Here is a 17,276-nt window from a genome sequence, read left to right on the forward strand (position 1 = left end):
CTAAAGCAGTGTTTCTCAACCTTGACAATTTTAAGGCATGTGGACTTCAACTCCCAGAATTCCACAGCCAGCATTTCAACCTTGACAATTTTAAGGCATGTGGACTTCAACTCCCAGAATTCCACAGCCAGCATTTCAACCTTGACAATTTTAAGGCCTGTGGACTTCAACTCCCAGAATTCCACAGCCAGCATTGCTGGCTGTGGAATTCTGGGAGTTGAAGTCCACAGGCCTTAAAATTGTCAAGGTTGAGAAACACTGTCCTAAAGCAACGGGCCATACAGCTTCAGCTACGAAACTACTCCAGCTTTTCCGCAAAACGTGCCGGTTAAAATGAAAAAAAAAAAAAAAAAGGCACCAAGAGGGAAGCCGACAACCTATCAAAACAAAGCCAACGGCGGTGTGGCCTGAATCTAGCAAGCCAATTGGTCGCTCTACAATCGACCAGCAACCTCTCCGCCCCATTGACTTGGGCTTGCTTCTTTCCCTTCCACCCAATCGCGGATGCAAACGAAAGCGAGGAGGCAACGTTGTTTTACTGCGCAGGGCCAAGGTGCCTTTGGCCGGGTGGGTTGCCGGTCGGGGTTTCTGGCCGTCCGGCGACCTCGGGGCGATTGCCGGTCGGAAGCTGCCGCTGAAAGCGGGACTTTGAGTCGCCCCGTTGTGGGGGCTCGTCCGATGGAAACGCCGGGTGTCTTGGACGGACTCCAGTCCCGGTGGTTCCCTGGCGGCGCGAGGCGGACCCCGCGGCGTTTTGGTTGGGTATTTCCTACGACTGTGCTGTGCGGCTACGGTTTCTTTGCCAACTTGCGACCGTCGGAACCTTTTCTCACGCCTTATTTGTTGGGACCGGACAAGAATCTCACCGAGACCCAGGTGAGAGATCTGCTCTAATTCTAATTTGAAAGTGCTTTTTCAACAGGCAACTGGACTTTTGTTTTTTTCCTGGAGGACGTCTCTTTTTGTCATCCAAGAAGCTTCTTCCGCTCTGACTGAATGGGGGAGGATGGAAGAATGGAGGGCACAGGTAAACCTTCACCTGGCCTCATCGACTCTCGGAAAGGATGCTAATGGGCGTGTTGAAGGAGAAGTCTTCATCGGGGTTCAGTCCGAGCCGGGGATAAACAACATGACGACTGCTTTAGAAAGAAGGTTGCAGTTTATTGAAGAGGAGAGCCAGACAGAAAGATAGCTCTGGAACAGGGGTTCTCAACCTTGGCCACTTTAAGACTTGTGGACTTCAACTCCCAGAATTCCTCAGCCAGCAAAGCTGGCTGAGGAATTCTGGGAGTTGAAGTCCACAAGTCTTAAAGTAGCCAAGGTTGAGAACCCCTGCTCTGGAAGAAAAAAGAGAAGAGCACATGTAGGGAGTGGGTTTTTATACCCTCTGGGGCTCTTGAGGTTGTTTCCTGTTCATTTGAGGCTTTGTATTTCCTGTGTCATGTACTTTGACCTGAGTGTGAGTGTGCCCCTTTGGCATCTGTGGGTTAATCCTATTATGTCCTGTCTTAAGAGTTTGGGCGGGGTATGTAGATTTTAGGTGTCTTTGTCTTCCTAAGCTTCTAGCTGGAGGGCTACAACCTTCCTGAATGGATTATTACATTTGCATTTCTACAGAGCTGGTTTCTGCTTGGGGGAGAGAGACATGGGGCTATTAAGAAAACTGGGCATGCTTTTCTGCCTCTTTAGGATCCTTTGAGGAAATAATATAATATTCTGCCCTTTTAATATTTCCTTCTCTGGGGGGACTGACTTCCTGCAAGTGGATGACTGCAAGGAATATAAATCCGTCTTCCACCATTCAGTCGGAACTGAAGAAGCTTCTTGGATGAAAAGCACAACATTCTCAAGGAAAAACAAAGTCTAGTTGTCTTTTGAAAAAGCACTTTTTGGGACAATCGTGACCTGGATGACTGAGAATCTCCATAGACACTTCTGTAATTGGGTTTTCTGGATTTCTTATTCTGTAGGAATAGATTTGTTACTTGTGGTTTTGACATTCCTTTATAGGGAAAGTGGTGTACAACATATACAGGGAACCTTTATCGAATGTTTATTTTACGTTTGGCAGTTGTGTAGCCCACAATTTATGGTTTAAAGATTCATGCTCGTCTTTTGGGGTTGAGTGAAGTGCTTCAACTTGTAAAATCAGAATTGCCTGCTATGTGAAATTGTGGGAAAGAGGAAAATAGCATAATGGGCTGGAGAGGAATGTGGCACAGGATAAATAGCAACAATTATATCTGGGATCTTTGTCTATAGAGCTCTGTCCTCTGATTGGAAGGGGCAGAGTTATTCTTTTCCAATCAGCTTCATTTTCAATGATCAGGTAGTACCATAACCTCTCAACTGTAATTTAAATTAATTTAGATTGAATGTAAGTTTTATTCAGCTCTGATGTCTTGACCCTGGCTCCACCTATTTTTTGGGAAAACACTTCCATCATGGCCTACTTGGCTTTAGCCACAAAGAAATACAAAGAAATTACTTCTGATTTTCTTTTCAACAATTATAAAGATAAGTTTAAATTGACCTCTTACTCTGAGGTTCCAACATTACTTTCATTTTTTCTAATCATCCAAACCCCATATATCATAATTTTATTTTTTTCTGTCTCACACAAGAAGTCAAAAAGGGGTTTCCAATCAGCATTAAAATTAATCAGTGTCTTTTCTCTAATCAGAGCTGGCAGTTTTGCCATCTGAGCACATTCCATCATCTTCGCAATCCATTCTTCCATTGTGGATATTGTCAAATATTTTCACTACAGTGCATATAAACAAATGTCTGGCTGCTGTTATTTATATATAAAAATAAAGTTTAGTGAGGGTTTTTCCCCCCATGCTTTCGTCTATCAGAGCATACTTTTGTCAAAAGAAACACCTCTGGCTTCAGTTATATATTAATGTTTAAAATATTTCTGAATTACTAATATATTTTTTAGTTTTCCGTGTGTCCATCAAACATGATTAAAAAGTTTCATTCACATTTCCAACATAAATTTGAAATTCCTTCATACATTTTGGACAACTATTCTAGTCACAAATACAAATGATACATCATTTTATAAAAGTTGTATTTAAGATGTGTGAATTTCAGTCCTTTCATTCACCTATTCTCCCATTGTACCATTTGTATATTATAACCAACATTTCTATTCTGTTTGGTCATATATTCTTTCACTTGTTTTTTCATTTCAAATTTTAATAAAAGTTTATATATGTTAGCAATTATATGTTCATCATTTACAGTGTATATGTAATTCTGTTTTAAATTTATTCTTAATTCAAAACCAATATATGTATATATATATATATATAATGAGAATTTTCCATTTTATAAAGATAATATCTTTTTTTTTGTAGGTCTTCAATGAAATTTATCCAGTATGGACATACTCTTATTTAGTGCTGCTGTTCCCAGTCTTCTTGGCCACAGATTATCTCAGATACAAGCCTGTCATCCTTCTGCAAGGACTAAGCCTTATAGTAACATGGTTTATGCTTCTGTACTCCCAAGGAATTCTAGCTGTTCAGTTCCTAGAATTCTTTTATGGATTAGTGACTGCAACAGAAATTGCTTATTACTCTTACATTTATAGTGTTGTGGACTTGAACTTGTACCAGAAAGTCACAAGCTACTGTCGAAGTGCTGCCCTTGTGGGCTATACCGTGGGCTCTGTCTGTGGACAAGTCCTAGTATCTGTTGTAGGCTGGTCCTTGTTCAGTTTGAATGTGGTGTCACTTACTTCTGTATCTGTTGCCTTTGCAATAGCTTGGTCTCTGCCTATGCCCCAGAAAAGCTTTTTTTTCCACCATCATTCAAGCCTCCAGGCCAGTAAAATGAAGGTTCTAAGTTATAAAAATGGAACAATTATCCAACATGATCCTGCCTTAAAGAAGGTTCCCGGGTTGGAAGATGTGGAATTGAAGATTCCATTAAATATAGAAGAGTGTCCTGCAGATGAGCAGGTAAGTACTACTGCTTTAGCATTGGGTATGTAGAAAAATACAGTCTGCCATTGAGCACTTGTTTTCAATTGGATTAATTGGATCAATAGCCTGTTCTCCTTTGATGCTTCTGCTTGATCATTTCAAATTCTGATGATAGTTTAATCATAGTTGTGTTGGTGAGATCCTATTGCCTGCCAAAATAAAGACATTTCAGAATATAGACAAACCAAATATGCCAATATGCACAAATAATCTATTTGGGGGAAAAGGCAATTTTTGAACAAAAAATGTGATCCATTTACCTTGGAAGACAGGTTCCTAGCAATATAATAATAGATTCTTCCAAGAAGAGTTAAGAAAACTATGGCTAGTCTTAACCCAGTGCAATCTAGACATCATTTAATGAAAATCTAATAATGTTAAGGATTAATTGGGATGGAAAAAGGGTCATATTGCCATTTACATAAGCTTAGCTGGCATGGTTAGAACAGGTAGAAAGGCTTTTCATTTTGCTACTTGTCTGATTCAGAACAAAACTCCTCTAACCACATTACACATAGTCCTTGGGTTAGAATAGCTGTTGGGACCAGAAATTTTGTCACTAAACAATGCAGCCATAAAGCATAAAGCATGGTGTCCTGTGACCATGCCACTTAGCAATGGCAGTTTGAGGACCTCACAGATCGTTAAGCAAGGACCTCATGTGATTGTGGCTTTCAACTTCTTTCTGGCTTCCCCGCTGACTGCTTGTGGAATGCTAGCAGGGAAGATCACAAATTGCAGTCACATGACTGCAGAATGCTGCAATGGTCAGAAATTTGAGCAGGTTGCCAAGTGTCCGGATTATGATCATATGAGACCATAGGGCTGCTGCAATAGCCAGAACTTCAAGGACTGGTCATGTACCACTTATTTAGCATCACAAGTTCAAATGGTCACTGACTGAATGCTTGTTAAATGAAGACCACTGTACTGAAAGATTTTGTGAAAAATACTCTACATATCTCACTTTGCTCTACACAATATCGAGTGTGAAAAGAACACTTGAATTTTTTATGTTGATTGTAATCATGGCGATCCTTTGAGAGAGCCTATGGTTTTTCGTTTATAGAAAGTAATTAAGGTACTGAGAAGTACCATTCACATAGCAACAAGGTCATTAATGTGGGAGAGATCAGTGATATGAATACCAAACTTTGTTGTTCAAAACTATCATATTTAGAGTGCCACTAACTTTCTTATCCAACTATATTGTAAATGTTTGCCCACACCGAGCTGAAACAAAGGTATTATTTGCACATGCTAAGTAGTCAAAGCTAAAATAGATGGCCTATTACTTCTGCAACAGTTGGTGATAGTTTTCTTGTTCACCATTTCCATTATTATCAAGCATAGCTTAGCTGTCACATGTTATTCAGACTTTTTATGGATTTTTTCAACAGATTATTAAACCTGTCCATTTGTTTCATTTGTTTTTAAGATGGTAAAAGGAAAGATAGCTTTTGTAGAACCACACAAAATAATGTTTGAACTTGCTTAGATTTTTATGAAATGAAGATAGTTAGTTGTACTGTATGCTTCTGAATTGGGAGCCTGTCTGACGCTGAAAGAAAAAAAATATCTTTACGCATGGAGTGAATACCAACTTCAGAATATATCCTCCAGCGTAACATCAAATGATTGCATAAATGTTACTGTACTCATAGTTTAATTTAGTAAAAAGGTCCCAGACAATGGAAAGACATATAGGAAGAGGGAAGCAATGTATCAGCCCTTTTACAATTTAAAACCTGTGTAGGATTATTGATTGGCAGAATTGGTAAGAATCTTCCCACATTCAGTGGAATACAAAGCTATATTAAGTGTTACTTCCTATTACCGTATTTCATTCAGTAATAGAAATAAACAAAAAAAAAGAGTTAATAGCATACTTCAGTAAGCAGAACTATGGCCAGAGGGTGATTTGCTCTGTGGAAAAGCATTCACAAATGAAAAGTATCCATGTTTGCCACATAGGAATGATCGTTGTATAGAGAACTATACAAAGCTCCAGCACTTTCTCTGTACTTATTTATTTATTTATTTATAATTTAATTTGTATCCCGCCCTTCTCCTCACCGGACTCAGGGCGGCTAACAGCCTTATAAAACCACAGTACAATAAATATCCATATTAAAACCAAATTAAAAGAAAATATTCGAAAAGGCCAATCGTTAAAATTACCCTTAAAATTACTTAAGGAGAAATGAGAACACTCTGTGATATTTGTTATGATTTCTCCCAGAATATATGAATAATATTCTTAGAGTTTATCTGGATCTGTACTATTCCAGTTGTACCATGATAGATATAAAGGACAATTCTGGTATATTTTATTTTGAATTTTTTAATTTAATCTCAACAGGAGCAAAAGGTGAACATCATGAAGGGAATCAAAGAACTCTGGCAGGACCTCTTACAGTGTTACTCTTCCTGGCCTCTGCTGTGCTGGTCTGTATGGTGGGCCCTGTCAACATGTGGCTATTTCCAAGTGATCAATTATGCTCAAGGCATGTGGGAAATTGTGCTGCCTTCTCAGACCTCTGAGATCTATAATGGTGCTGTGGAAGCAGTTTCCACGTTGTTGGGTAAGCTGTTTCTTAACTTGGCTTTCTTCTGATCAATGAAGCATATTAATTCCATTTTGGAATTGTCAGAACTAATATTTACTAATTTGTATAAAGAGCATTTTGTCTAAGAGCACTCTACTACTGTTGCTGTTAACTGAATTCATGTGATATTGTTTTTATTAGCAATTTAGTCGTAATAGTTTTGAACTATTATGTGGAGATGATAGTATTTATAGAGCCTTCTGGAGAAGATATCCACCTATATATACTTAAAGCAGTTTGGTCATATTCATGTGTATACATTTTCAGTGTAATGGCAACTGAAACAGTATAGTTATGGCTAAACAATCTTTATTATGCAATATTTTGAGTAACAATTTTACCAGCTAGATTAGGAAGTATCTTACATAAACCAAATCCACATGCATTATTCTCACTTCTGATGCCCATCATCATAAACTGTTTTGGATTCTGGCTTGTTATAAGGGACCAGTAAATTGCTTTAGAAAACAAGTATAAAGCAGAAGTTGCATTTCAACTCCACACTGAAATTACATACAGGTAGTCCTTGATGTTCAGAATAAAGACAGCCCCCCTCACCCCCAAATTTACTTACAATCTGATTTTGAAGTTCTGATGCCGCCCTCCCCCATCCTGTGACAATATTTTGGGTACTCAGCAAATAGCCGTTTGCAGCACCTCATGGTCATATAATCATGATATACAATGGTTTTGCAGCATTTACTTCCAGTAGTGAACAATAGGCTTGCTTAATAGCTGATGTATTTACTTAATGACCACCACAAAAATCATAAAATTGGGTTCAAGCACAACGTATGACTATAATTGGCCATAACCCAAGGACTACCTGTAATTGACTCACCCTCTAAATCACAACAAATCCTAGTTTCCTTATTTCTGCTAATGTAAACTTAAGTAGCAAACACTTAACAAAGCTATTACTGACTTTATTTTCTGATTTTGATCTCTCGAAGATTCCCTTGAAAAGTATTCAAAATATATAGTATACTGGACATAATTATTCTTGCATTCTAACTTGTTTGAATTTTACATTTATAGGTGCTGTGGCTGTATTTGCTGTGGGACACATAAAAATATCTTTTCTTACTTGGGGTGAAATAATCTTAGCTATGTTCTCCTTCTTCATTGCTGCAGCTGTGTATATCATGGACACTGTTCGTAACATTTGGGTGTGCTATGCCTCCTACATGGCATTTCGAATTGTCTATATGCTACTCATTACAATTGCAACGTAAGTACTCGCTTCCATATTTTACCAGTTTATAAATTTTAAATCTTGCCATTGCTCATTTATCATACACATATGATGAGACTACAAATCCCAGAAATTCTAAATAATCTAATGAGAGTGCTGCCCCAGTACATATGGAATGTACCATGTTAAGGGATGTTGTCATAAGGATTTCAGAATAGATTCATTGTGTTTTTCTGAAAACTTCAGTTCTGCCACAATAAAGCTATAAAATAGCCAAATAGCTAGAATAGATTTGAACTGTGTTTTCAACGTGGTGATTTACAACATAAGAAAAATCAGTGAATTTGTTTAGTTAAAATGGGGCTGTAAGTTGGGGATGTCAGGAAATGTATCTATTATCTTATAAATTTGTTGTAAATTTGCTGCCTGTGAGAACCACATTTCTGGAACCTCTAAGCTGAGCAGATGTTGGACTCGTACACTAAACTTACACGGGAGCAGATGAGGAACCTTTTTAAATGTCAAGATAAATATGGGGAGTGCTGCATATCTGAAGGCTGAAACTGAATATCAGTTTGTGAAAAAGAAATTATTTGTGGGTGTATATAGTACTTTTTATAATCTAAAAGTTATTGATTGATTGTGATAGACCCAACTGACCTTCTGATCCTCAGACTTCCAGAGAAGACCTTTCTTCATTCCAGAAAGGCATTTAATACTATAATGATTGCTGCATTGCTTGACTTTATTCTCATCCACAGCTATTTGGTTCTTTTGAGCTCTGTTCGGGTTTAACTGAACCTTCCTCTTACTCATTACACATCCTAGCTCTTTTCTTCCAGTATGTATGACTTTTATATAATTCTGAAAGCCATTGTTTCCTTTAAGTTTGTGGCTTTTAATATTCCTGTACCTCATCAGTTCTCCCCAAATTGAATTTCTGCTGTGGTTATTATTCTCTTTATAGCTTTTATCTAGAGGACACTAAATTACTGAAAGAAGTTCAATTGCTTTGAATTTCCCTTTGATAGTAGGAAGAGAAATGTTATTTTAGTTTGTGGATTAATGAATTAAGTTCCTATATAACAGAATAGGGACAACCAATGCCATTTGTGGCAACCTATCTTACTCCCCAAACTTGATCTACTTGTCTTAAAAATGCTCTATGTACAGTAGGAAGAAATAGGAGCGTTTTCTTTTTTTTTGCATAAAGCAGAAAAATGTGCTCCTTATATCCTGCTTCACTTCCCCTGTGTCTACAGCCCGGGGAAATAGGATACAGCTTCAGTACAAGGAATGGTGCTTTGGGGAAGGGGCTATCCATTTTCTAAACCCCAATACCTTATATCAGCTGAGCCTTCTGGGAATAGAAGATACAGAGATAAGGCATAAGAGGAAATAAAACAGCAGTTTCCTACCTCATATGTTCTCTTTGAGGTTCAGAAAGATCTGTGTGTGAAATGAATGGAACTCATAATAAAAAATTTATATAACCAATGTAGTTACATTTTGATGATCACCTGCAGGTGATAAATGAAATGTGTTGTTTCTTTAAATTCATTCTTCTTTTCTTTTTGTGAAGGTTCCAGATTGCTACAAATCTAAGTGTAGAACGCTATGCCCTTGTATTTGGGGTTAACACTTTTATTGCACTGGCATTGCAGACAGTACTCACATTGATAGTTGTTGATGCAAAAGGTCTTGGCCTTGATATAGTTACACAGGTAAGATTCATTCATTTTGATTGGGTGGGAAGAGAATAGACGGCTTTCCATAACCTGTTACCTTGCAGAGGAGTTAGACTTCAGTTCTCATAAGCTCCAGGCAGCAAATATTCTCCAGTATCCACATGACTCCAGAAGCAGTGAATGCTCCAACACTGGAAGTTTTTAAGAAGGGACTGGACAGCCATTTGTCTGAAATGGTATAGGGTTTCCTGCCTGAGCAGGGGGTTGGACTAGATGACCTCCAAGGTCCCTTCCAACTTTTTATTATTATTATTATTATTATTATTATTATTATTATTATTATTATTATTATTATTATTATTATTATTATTATTATTATAATAAAAAGGCTATCTTCAAGTATATTGAAAATGTGAGAGGCCCGATAAGTTGCTTTTCGAGGGTAAAAAGTACATTGCCCCCTATATATTGGGATATAATTTTTTTTACATTCTTAATACAGATCAGAATTTCTATTTTTAGACATATTGAACTGCCAGGATGTTCAACAGATGCAATAATGCCAATTATAATTTATGTTTAGTTTAAAGTTGAATTGCCACATGGCTTTGACTTCCTTTTTAACATTCCTGGAAATACACTAATAAAATATAGAGGAGGTAAACAGAATACAATCTAATTTGCTTTCTGTCATCACAAATTGTGACCCATGTAGCTCATGTCTATACATGAGAAGGAACAGATTTCAGCTCAGCCCTGACAAGACTGAGTGGCTATGGCTGTTTGGGCATCCAAGGTCAGCGACATTTTCTGCACTTTCTCATTTGAGACTGGTGCACAACTTGGGAGTCGTCTTTGAGTTACAGCTACTGTTTAAGTGGCAGCTAAGACCAGGAGGTCCTTTGCATATTGTGCAGCAGTTTGCCCGTTACTTGACCAGAAGTCCTTTCAGACAGGTATGCCCTAATCACCTCATGATTGGACTATTGCAGTGCCTCTATATGGACTGCCCTTGAAGATCATCAGAAACTGTAGCTGGTCTAAAATGTATTGGTATCAGCAGTAACAGGTGTTAATGTATGCCCAGTTGTCATTGCTGCTATGAGCTGCGTAGGCTGCCACTTAGCTTCTAGGTGCAACTCAAAGTACTGGTCATCACCTATACAGTCCTTCATAACATAGGATCTGGTTATCTACTGGATTAACTATCTCTAATAATTTCTGTCCACTTGGAATGGGTACATTCCAGAGTAAATGTTACGATCTTGGAGTGAGGAGGTGTGCCTTTTCTGTTACATCCCCTATCCTCTGGAATAGCATTCCTTCAGACATATGTAAGGCACCCCTTCTCTTAGAGTTCTGAAAGCATTTATGACCTGGCTGTATTCCCAGATCTGGGGTTAGCAAAGCCCCTAACGGTACTAATATCTTTTCCTCTTGGCTGCTATGCTCTGTTATTACATTTTTAATTGTTTTGGGATGTTGTAAGCTGCCCAGAGTCTTCTGGAATGGAATGGCTATAATAAATCTAATAATTAATGATCCTTGAGACAGAAGATCTAAAAGGTGCTTTTCCAGGTGTGTTTAAAATATTCACAGCAAATTAAGTTATTTTTAATCTGTCTCATGATTGTACCTTCTATGAGAGAAGTCAGTGAACATTAACTTCTGCTTTTACTAAACTTTCTTTTGTTTTTTGTAGTTCATGATCTATGCTGGTTATTTTGCTGTCATAGCAGTATTGTTCCTGATAAGTGGCACATATAGTATTATCAAGAATTTCTGGACAAAGGAAAGGAGAAGAAATGATGCTGTTGCAGATGACACTTAAAATACAAAGTATGAGCTAATTTGATACCTGGTGGGGTAAACCTATTTTTAAATATAATGGTTCATATTTATGCAACTATTGTTACTTTAAAACCACTATCTGTATTGTATTTGACTCTATTTGTACTATATTAGTAGCATATGCTCAAAGTAGAATATATTTATCTTATATAAGTAAGAATGCTGGATTTAACAACATAGTGTCAACGTGCCTTTTGTGGACCAAGTCTACATGGGGAGAATTTTTTTCTATTTTTTTTCTGTTGCCAGACCATAAAACTGTAAATGGAAAGTGATGATTTTGTTAAAACATAGCCTAGCTATGCTTTCAGTGTTCTTTATATGTTGACTTCTAGAAGCCTAGAACTGTGAGGCACTTGATAGAACTGCAATCAGCAACATCCTTTCAAACTAATTGGCCATGGCAGGATACTGCTCAGGTTTAGTAGTTGCACATTCTGCTAGACCTTTCTATATATACAATCAAAATATTTTTAACTCTAGAATGATTTTGGTAAATTTAAAGGTTTTAGTTCTCTCTTGCTGCTTTCCCTGATTTGCTGACTTCATGGTCAACTGTATATCTTGATTCATTGATACTATAAGGTAATGATAAACAGAAGCAGAAAACCTCCTGGGATTCAAAAATAGTTTGTCATTTGGATAATTTTATTGGTCATATTAGGCTTTTCAGCTTCTCCAAAGAAACTCTTAAATTTATGTATTTACGCTGTTGCTAGTAGACTTTCACAATGTCTAAGTAAAAGAAATGGCAGCTATATCATTCTGCATTATCTGTTCAAGTAATATAAATTATCTTGATTGCTGTTTCTGCCAGTAATAATTGTATTTTTTTTAAGTGTGGAACAAATGGATACAACAATACCAGATAGGACATCATTACTCTGATTGTTTTTGGTGTTTTCTAATAAACCCATAATTTGGATTTATTAAAATCCTCGGGGGTGATTTCTGGAGCCTTCTGGAGTTACTGTATTTTCCGGCGTATAAGACGACTTTCTAAACCCTGAAAATCTTCTCAAAAGTCGGGGGTCGTCTTATACGCTCAGTCTTATACGCTGGAAAATACGGGTATTCTATTTTATTCCTTTACACATGTGGTTTGGCATATTACTCATCAAGTTTTCTCTCCCCCCCCTCGCTCAAACTCTATATTTTAACTGGAAAAGTTGGGGGTCGTCCTGTACGCCCAGTCGTCTTATACGCTAGAAAATACGGTACCTAAGTAGACTGTAGATATTTTATAATCAGTAAGAAACTGCAGAAGAACACCGGCAGTTCTATTTATCCTTTAAATTTAGAGAAGAAAGATTTCATATGTATTTTTTGGTTTTTTATGTTGAGTTACCTGTTTTTTTTATTCCCTTCTTGCCCAGTTACATTGTTTATATTTCATGTAAATGGATAGCAAATCATAAAATTGAATAAATCCATAAACAGCAGTATTTACTTCGGGGTGTTGGAGTAATTGCTAAAAATACTAACCCTGGCCACATGATGAAAAAGCTACATGTGAAAAGTTACATTTTGTTCATTGGTGGTCAGTATATACTCACCTAGGAAATTATTCAGCAACTGTTTGGAGTTATGACAGCACTGAGCAAATGGTGTTTATTACAAATTCTCAAAGTTCTGGCCACCCCAGCACCCCATAATTGTGTTTGCACTTAGAATAGTTGCAGCATCCCACATTCATGTGATCGCTATTTGTAGCTTTCCTTGATGCCTTCCCACAACAAAGTTAATGAGCAGGGAAGGTTGCAAGATGCTTTTATAAATTGCTCACCCTCCTACATCTTTTTTTCTGGAGAAGCCTAAGTACCCTCTTTTATCTGACAGCAGCCACTCAGTCCTACCACTCTTGCACACTGATCAGCAGCCACCCCTGGTCCCTCTATGCCAGTGGTTCTCAACCTGTGGGTCGGGACCCCATTTGGGGTCGATCGACCATTTCACGGGGGTCGCCAAGCAAGGCTGTCCGCCATTTTTTTTGTCTGCCATTTTTTCCCCCCTTTTCCGGTGGGTGCCTTACCTCCCTTGGGCTGGGCCAGCTGGTGGTCGGCCTGCTCCGTCTCTGCCACTTGCCAGCTACGCCTCGGCCAGCGCAGGGGGCGGAACCACGCATGCGCGGCGCTCCCGGGCAGGGAAAGTCCTTGACTTACGACCGGTTGGGTAGTCCTCTACTTACGACCGGTTTAGTCCTCGACTTACGACCGGTTTAGTCCTCGACTTACGACCGGCTGGGGTCACGGCATTAAAAAGGTTGAGAACCACTGCTCTATGCTCATGTAGCATCCACTTACCTCCCCCCTCCCCCAGCTTGCTTATGAGGTGCCTGGGACTTGCAATTTCCTGCTGGCTTCCCTGTGGACTTTGCTTATTGGAAGCTGGTAGGAAATCATGAGGAAATCTTTGCTTAACGGTCCACAATCCTCAGTTAATTACAGCAACACGTTGAGGTTGCTGTTGTTAAGTGATGTGGTCATACAATGTTGCACTTTATAACTGCCTTGCTTAGCAAGGGAAATTCTGGTCCCAATTACCATCATTAAGCAAGGACTACCTGTATTTATAGTTGTATCTCATGTGAATGATTTTCAGTAAGGAAGTGTTTTCCTACCAAATAATTTTAATATGTGTGAAGAAGTCCATATTTATAAACCTGTTTAAAGTGGGACTGTTCAGGTGGCACCAACTAATTGACCTAGACTGATCTTAAAAAGCTGGTCCAGTATTGGATAGGAGGTACTGAAAAATCCTCAACCGTAGCCTAGGCTGGGAATCTGAAAATATCCCAAAAGGCAGCAACAAGGTACTGTATTTCTACATTATTGCTAAAAAATTCAAGGACTTGTCTATAGAATCAGAAACTGAGCTCAGTTCAATGGAGTCTTTTATCTTTTTTTCTGCCAAACTTGTAATATTTTCTCATTCAATGCTATTTTTGCCCTATTAGATTTTATTGTAATACTTGGGAGTATTACAGTTCCCAAAGTATGAATATAAAAACTGGCAAACTGAAAAATTCAGAAGAACGCCAATTACCCATTCTTGGTTAAAGCCACAATGTCACACAACACTCATTGTTATAACACTGCATTGTAATTTTTTTTGTGACAGTTTCTACTTTGGAAGTTAATCTTATGAAAACGTCCAAGAAACTTTCTTGACTCACAAAGAGAACATCTTCCCTTCAACTATTCATATAACCAACATACATAATTTTAATTATAATTTAAAATATAATTAAAATTGTATGTACTTCAGCCCTTCGTGTTTCTCTTGATAAGTAAAGGTTGATATAGTAACTGTGAAACTTCATTTATGTAAAGGATATTGGTAGTGGATGAATTATGACACTTTCCTTGTTTGAGAATAGCTGTGTGAACGCACAAACACACACATGGGGAAAATTATGCCATATTAATAACTAATATTAATACAGTCCGCTCTTTTTGAGGATATATGTTTTTTGCATTAATATAATCACATTACGGTACAGTGTTTTAAAGAGAAGTTTCCTTCTCAAAGTAAAAATAGCAGGAAAGTTAAATAAAAATATCTTGATAGGAAAAAATATTTTAATCAAACTGTAAAACTATTTTAAACAAATAAAGATATTTGATAATTTAAAAGTTTGTCTTTCATCATTTTTGCAACAATAATTCTAATATATATCATTTAAAACAGGGGTCCCTAACCCCTGGTCCGTGGGCTAGTACTGGGCCGCGGCATGCCAGAAATTGGGCCACGCAAACAATTGAAGACCCATCCACAGGATGCAGGAAATACGCAAAACCACACCCCGTCTGGTCCATGAAAAAACTTCTCCACAGAACTGGTCCCTGGTTCCCCAAAGGTTGGGGGCCACTGATTTAAAAATCATCGACATCCTCTTATACTCCTATAGAATTGTGCAGTGTTTTCCAAAATTTGTATCTTGATTCTTTATCATGCATTACTGTAGTACCGGCCCATGGATTCTAGCTTTCGTATGCAACTATAACCTTGATTACATATAATATATAATATATACTTTCTGATACGTACTTTAGCATTTTACTTCCTAGCATATATAAATCAGTTCCACTCCAAAAGATCAGAACAATTTTATTTATATCTCTTCTCTTAAGATTTAAATGATCAGCCTGCACCAATACAAGTACAGGCCACTGACTATTTCTAAAGGCAGGCATGCACAACAGCATTGCATTCTCTACGTTTCCCAGTCCACCAAAAAGGCAATTTCTGCTATGCATTCACAGTTTTTTCCCCTTATGTTGCTTATGTGCAGCATGTACTTCATTTCATTATACAAGTAGACAAATATCACCATTCCAATAGGCTACTATCCATGCTGGCAGAAATGCCCCCCTCCAGTCATTAATAAAGAAGGGAATCTACCAATTGGAAGCTGTGGCAAACGGAGTTCAGACAACATGAGACCTTGATTGACCACAGTGAGGAAGGGGTTAAAAATCTGGAAAGGGATTTATTAAGTTGGTTTTATTTCCAATCAGTTTAAGAACAGGAGATCAGCAATTTAAACATATGTGAAATGTAGAGCAGAAAAGCTCTAAATTTCGCAGATGCTTAAACTGCTGATCTCCGGTTCTTAAACTGATTGGAAATAAAACCAACTTAATAAATCCCTTTCCAGATTTTTAACCCCTTCCTCCTTTAGAGCTTTAGAAAAGCTCTAAATTTCACATGTGGACTTATTACCTTCCTTCCTTCCCTCATTTACCCTCATAGTCCAAATTGAAATTTTCTTGATACTATGATTGTCATCAGGCAGCTGTCTGTATGGTCAACTGAGGTTTTGACACAATATGTTTTAGTAAGACAAGAGGTTGGATCAGGTTACCAGTCTTAGCTACAAATGTACCAAATGCAGCCATCCCCACTAGATGTCAAGATAGTAACAATCAATTCTGGAACATTTTGGCCAGTGTGGCATAAGTAGAACCAAACATCTTCATGCTATTATATGCCAACCAGGATCTCTAATCTAGCAAGACCTTGCAAGTCGATATACAGTACCGTTGCCTGTAACCCACCAACTAAAACAGTGGTTCTCAACCTGTGGGTCGGGACCCCATTTGGGGTCGATCGACCATTTCACGGGGGTTGCCAAGCAAGGCTGTCCGCCATTTTTTTTGTCCGCCATTTTTTCCCCTTTTCCGGTGGGTGCCTTACCTGCCTTGGGCTGGGCCAGCTGGTGGTCGGCCTGCTCCGTCTCTGCCGCTTGCCAGCTACGCCTCGGCCGGCGCAGGGGGCGGAACCACGCATGCGCGGTGCTCCCGGGCAGGGAAAGTCCTCGACTTATGACCAGTTGGGTAGTCCTCGACTTACAACCGGTTTAGTCCTCGACTTACGACCGGTTTAGTCCTCGACTTACGACCGGTTGGGGTCACGGCATTAAAAAGGTTGAGAACCACTGAACTAAAAGATGTATGTAGTATATTAACACAGCCCGACACGCGCACTTGAGAGGAACGTGCACTCAGGACTCCTCAGACAAATAAAATGTTATTTTCTCAAGTTACAACCCAATCTGCACCATTGGCCACCCCCTCCGTTAGTTTGTTAGCCGTTACTCCGCACAAATGCAAATTTAAACCACGTACGCCCAGTAACACATTTCACAGATAATTCTCCACCATTGCAAGCGCTTTTCCCGCCTACGCGCCTCTTCAACTCTTTCCGTAGCGCAGGGGTAGGCAACCTTGGCTCTTTTATGACTCGTGGACTTCAACTCCCAGAATTCCTGAGCCAGCACGGCTGGCTCAGGAATTCTGGGAGTTGAAGTCCACGAGTCATAAAAGAGCCAAGGTTGCCTACCACTGCCGTAGCGGCACAAGGGTTCGGCTGAATCTGTTATTTGTTCTATATCGGGAGATCGTCCTGCCCCCGGTTTCCATGGAGACGGGAAGCG

The 17,276-nt window shown here is 38.7% G+C and overlaps 1 protein-coding gene across 2 annotated transcripts; it reads left to right on the top strand.

Annotated features, from left to right (window-relative positions):
- Positions 1-572: 572 nt before the first annotated feature.
- On the top strand, positions 573-14,958 carry SLC19A2 (solute carrier family 19 member 2). 2 transcript variants are annotated; one of them, XM_015815933.1, is made up of 7 exons: positions 623-876; positions 3,366-3,971; positions 6,358-6,580; positions 7,643-7,835; positions 9,382-9,523; positions 11,190-11,326; positions 14,459-14,958. In XM_015815933.1, the coding sequence occupies exons 1-6, from the start codon at positions 679-681 to the stop codon at positions 11,316-11,318; spliced, it is 1,491 nt and encodes a 496-aa protein (XP_015671419.1). In that variant the 5' UTR covers positions 623-678; the 3' UTR covers positions 11,319-11,326; positions 14,459-14,958. The 2 variants fall into 2 exon arrangements, with proteins under 2 accessions (XP_015671426.1, XP_015671419.1); XM_015815940.1 differs by lacking the exon at positions 14,459-14,958 and having other exon boundaries at positions 573-876; positions 11,190-11,368.
- The last annotated feature ends 2,318 nt before the right edge of the window (positions 14,959-17,276 follow it).

Source organism: Protobothrops mucrosquamatus, unplaced genomic scaffold, assembly GCF_001527695.2.
Source record: "Protobothrops mucrosquamatus isolate PMUCROS unplaced genomic scaffold, P.Mucros_1.0 scaffold_107, whole genome shotgun sequence".
NCBI lineage: Eukaryota > Metazoa > Chordata > Lepidosauria > Squamata > Viperidae > Protobothrops > Protobothrops mucrosquamatus.